The 5,000-nt window shown below is 40.3% G+C and overlaps 1 protein-coding gene across 1 annotated transcript in view; it reads left to right on the forward strand.

Annotated features, from left to right (window-relative positions):
- Window positions 1-3,022, forward strand: part of LOC122245239 (uncharacterized) — a 3,601-nt gene extending 579 nt beyond the window's left edge. The window contains exons 2-3 of the mRNA XM_043003189.2: window positions 1,467-1,554; window positions 1,655-3,022. Coding sequence (XP_042859123.2) covers window positions 1,467-1,554; window positions 1,655-2,776 — 1,210 coding nt within the window. The 3' untranslated portion in view covers window positions 2,777-3,022. The remainder of the gene's footprint in view (window positions 1-1,466; window positions 1,555-1,654) is intronic.
- Window positions 3,023-5,000: the final 1,978 nt, after the last annotated feature.

Genomic DNA, 5,000 nt, shown 5'->3' on the forward strand with positions numbered 1-5,000 from the left:
GTCCTGCTCTTGCTTGCTAGTTTCTCAATGCACCAGTTATGACACGGCAAGCTTCGTTTAGGATTGGATCGATTTTGTTGGCAAGTGAGGATCGAGACCACACTGGGGCACAGTATTCTGCTGTAGAATAGCACAGAGCCATGGCAGGTGTCCTTAAGGTCTTAGGGTTTGTCTGCTGTCCACATATGCCGGATCCAAGAGTCATAGTTATCTGAAGTTGGAGCAATGGTATTTGTCCCTATTTCCATCTCTTCCATAAATGATGCCCATTTTTTTGTTCTTTATTTATTCATTTTTTACAATCGGTTGTGTATTTACCTCCACTGGGCGGTGTTGGGATCTGGGGATGCGATCCAGAACATTTCTCTGAAACACGTGCCTCCTGTTGCTTGATATGAAGACCAAGTCCGGGTTATATCCTCTCCTCCAACGGGCACTGGGGAAGGTGGGAGGATCTTTGCTCTCATATAGGAGTGTTAGGTCATTATTGATTGCCCACATGATGACATTTTCACCATTTTGGTCGTCTTCTTTATATCCCCATTGGGTACTGTGGCTGTTGAAGTCCCCAATTTCCAAGTGGGTCTTGTGGGATACATCGAAGTCTGATGGCCGTCGGAACTCCGCATTCGGTGGTTTGTATACCGATATTATTGCAAGATGATCAATTTCCAGTTTTAGAAGTTCCATTTCCCCAGCTTGGATTCGTTCAGTACTTAGAACATTTACTGGGTCCTTGATAAAAATAGCACTTCCATGAATGGTGCTAGATGCTGAGATCACCAAACGCATTCCTGGAACTTTCGGTGGATTGTGGAGTTCTCGGTGGGTCTCGAGTGAGGCCAGCAGTTCTCCTTTGCTGACAGAAAACCCCTCCACATTATGGGAGATGATTTTTACGTCTTTTCGGGGCATTGTGGTTTTGTATCAGGACCGAGGGTTTATCCTTTTACCACCCTTCAACTCACACAGGATTCCACTCTGGTGTGTTGTGTTAGGATTGGTTCTCCAAGTTTAGGGAACCTGGATATGCAGGGTCACGACGTGCACGTTCCTAGCTTGACCCTTTCAGGACGTGAATGGAACGGAATGGTGAATGGAGAGTAAAGGGAAATGAAGAGATAACGATGAGGATGTTATTGATTATGGTGATAATAGTAATGATAGTGATAACGATGATGATAATAATGATGATGGTAATGATTATGATAAAAATGGTATTGATGATGATAATAATGATGATGATAATAACAATAATAATAGTAATGATGAAAAAAGATGATAATGATATCAATGATAATAATACAATTGTAATACTATTGTAATGCTATTATTCACCTGCACATTTGTTCTCAAGTATTTTGGAAAAGATTTCTCAGTCAGTTTTGCTTTATAGCCATATAATCATTGGCATTGTCAGGCACGATGACTAAGTGTCCGGCCTTGACCTCCGCTGCCTTCTACAGGAAGGTGCCGCCCTTGAGGACGTGTTTCCGCAAGCGGGAAGACACCCTGTGGCTGTGCGAGATGGAGGAGGAGGCCGTCGACTTCCAGGTGAGACGGTCTTACGTGATGTGATTAATGGTGTTCACAGCCAGTGTAGTCCTGCGGGAGCATTTCTTTCCAAAAACGCTAAGGGTTGCACACCACCCAGGTCGTGGAGGACGCGGACCCCGAGCGATTGATGGAGCAGATGATGGGCCAGGGCTACGCCTCCCACGACGGCCCCCTGTGGCGCGCCAGGTTGGTCCGCGGAGCCGCCGGCGAAGACTGTCCCTCGGAGGAGCTTCGGGCGTCCTTCCCTCACACGAGCCACCTCGTCCTCGGGAACCATCACGGCATCGCCGACGGAACCTCCAACGTCAGGACCTACAACCTCCTCCTCAGGATCCTCAATGACGTCATCGCCGGGAGGCCCATCGACGACCAAGAGCAGCTCGGCGAAATCCTAACGAACGAGGAGTTCCAGGCAAAGACGAAAGTCAAAATGTCTGAGCTTGAAAGGGATCCTGAGACCCTCGAACGCCTCTTGAACGAAAAAAGGGCGTTCGATGGGAGCGTCCCTCTGTTGCTGCAATGCTACCCGCCAACAGAAGGAACAGAAGTGAAAACTGAACTCCTAATCGAAGAGCTGGACGAAGACACGACTCGCAGGTTCATCCAGAGATGCAAGAAGGAGGGCGTGTCAGTGGGAAGCGCCTTCACGGCGCTCGTAAACGGAGCTACGATCGAGCTGGCGAAGAGGGCCGGCCGCACAGACGAAACGTTTAAACTGACCGAGTCACACGCGCTTGACTTGCGTCAGTACCTCTCCGGCGACGCGTCGAAACACCTCGGTGTCCACATTACCGTTCTCACTAACTCCGTCGAGGCCCCAGCGGCGTGGCAGGAGTCCTTCTGGGACTACGCGAGGACACTCCACCACAGCATCCACACCAAACTCAGCCAAGATGGACATCTCCTTGACAGTTGTCTAAGGGAATTGTTAAAGTCTACCCATATTACAGGCAAAGTCACCTCTACGAAATTACCTTCTCAAGACAGCGTTTGTACAAACATGAGGAACTTAGACGCCCTCTGGCGCGACGACGGCCAGGAACACGTCCAGGCCACGCGGGTGTCCAGAGGCGCCTCCAACTTCACCGCGGCGCATTTTTTCCACACTTTCCGCAAGCGGTTCCTCTACAGCTTGTGCTTCTCGAGGCACGTTCTTCCGGGAGACATCGCCGAGGCTCTCACTCGAGCGATATTCGACAACCTGAGATCTCTCGTTTGAAATTTGGCGTTGCTCTTGTCTCGTGAAACGAAAGATACTTGGTCTTCTAAGTCTTAGTGTTTGTCTTATGATCTATTTGACTGATTTATGTCATATATTTCGTTCAAAAGTCTTATAAGTTTAGGAAATTCAATTACAGTGTAGCTTCATGTTCGTCTATTCTTTGATATCGTTAATTCTAGTGATCACAGACTAATCCATGTATTTATTCTTTATTATCAAAATTATAATTCAATATTGCACAAACTGGCTGTATTTGTTTCCTTTTTAAGTATATATGTAAGCTATGACATATGAATTTGTCACTCTCCGTGTATATGCAATTGAATATAAGATAATTTTGCTATAACTATTGGCATTCAAATTAAGGTGATAAAAAAAAAACACTTTTCTTTATCATGTCATGACGTTCGGTTGTACACCCCCCCCATACCCCCACACCCCCACCCCTCTCTCCTATGATCTCAAGATTCGCTGATTCACATCTTCCGAAGATTATTAGTCGACTTATAAATAACCGTATTGATAATATGTATAGATATTCTGTATATGAATATATGTATATTTGTGTGTGCGTGTTGTGTGTGTGTGTGTATGTGTGTGTGAATATATATATAGGTAGATAGATAGATATAGGTAAAGACATATATGTGTGTGTGTGTGTGTGTGCACAAATATATGTTTGTCTGTGTATACATATATATATATATATATATATATATATATATATATATATATATATATATATATATATGTATATATATATATATATATATATATATATATATATATATATATATATATATATGTATATATATGTATTTGTATATATATATATATATATATATAATATATATATATATATATATATATATATATATATGCATATATATATATATATATATATATATATATATATATATATATATATATATATATATATATGCATATATATATATATATATTATATATATATATATATATATATATGTATATATATATGTATATATATATATATATGTTTGTATGTATATATATATATAATTATACATATATATATATATATATATACATATATATTTACATATATATATACATATCTACATATATATATACATCTTTACATATATATATATACATATATATACATATACATATTTATATATATATATATATATGTTTACATATATATATATATATATATATATATATATGCATGCGGCATCGTTCTAATTTTAATATATGTACTGCCGAAGCAAGTACCTGGATGTGAGCTTGGTCCTTACTCACTGTGGTGCCCAGCCACTGATAATAACCGCCAGACGACTGTGAAAACTAAAGCTTGGACGGGGCTCGATCTGCCGACCACGAGAAAGACAGTGAGAGAGAGAGAGAGAGAGAGAGAGAGAGAGAGAGAGAGAGAGAGAGAGAGAGAGAGAGAGAGAGAGAGAGAGAGAGAGAGAGAGAGAGAGAGAGAGAGAAGGAGAGAGATAGGCCGATAAATGAATATAGAGGTAGAGATATAGATATATAGATGTAGATATACAGATAGATAGGTTTAAAGAGACAGATAGATTCATATAAACACAGAAATAGATATTGATATATAGATATGCTCACGCATGTACACATATATCCGTGTATAGCTTGCACCTGAGGAGTTTAACGCCTCTATATGAAATATTTAAAAAAGCATTGCTATGTTAATGAGATAATATACTTTCTATAGAATATTTATTTTGCAACTGTTCACTCACGTTATGTTTCTCTTCTGTGTTACGTCATCATGTATGCCTGTAATGTAAGATTTCAAGAACTTCATTAAGAAATATATTGCTTCTTTCACCTCACCCTCCCAGCTATATTTTAGATATACTACGCACAACTCAATCTATCATAAGACAACGTTCTGTATATATGATTTATATTAACTACCCCTTTAGGAAAGTTTATATGTTTTCTAAGATTGATACTAAGAAGAAAATGGTGGTGTAGGTAACTATTCTTTTTTTAGGTTTAGAATGTATGACTTCTGTTATCTACAATTAAAAAGCCAACACACACACACGAACACACACACACACGAACACACACACACACACACACACACACACACACACACACACACACACACACACACACACACACACACCTATCCCCTGTCCTATTCTTTATCCTCCTATCCCCCTAGTCCTCTTCCTATTCGCCCTCTCTTTCGTTCTTT

The sequence above is a fragment of the Penaeus japonicus genome, unplaced genomic scaffold (assembly GCF_977035675.1).
Source record: "Penaeus japonicus unplaced genomic scaffold, GWHDUDI00000001_assembly GWHDUDI00000002, whole genome shotgun sequence".
NCBI classification, from domain to species: domain Eukaryota; kingdom Metazoa; phylum Arthropoda; class Malacostraca; order Decapoda; family Penaeidae; genus Penaeus; species Penaeus japonicus.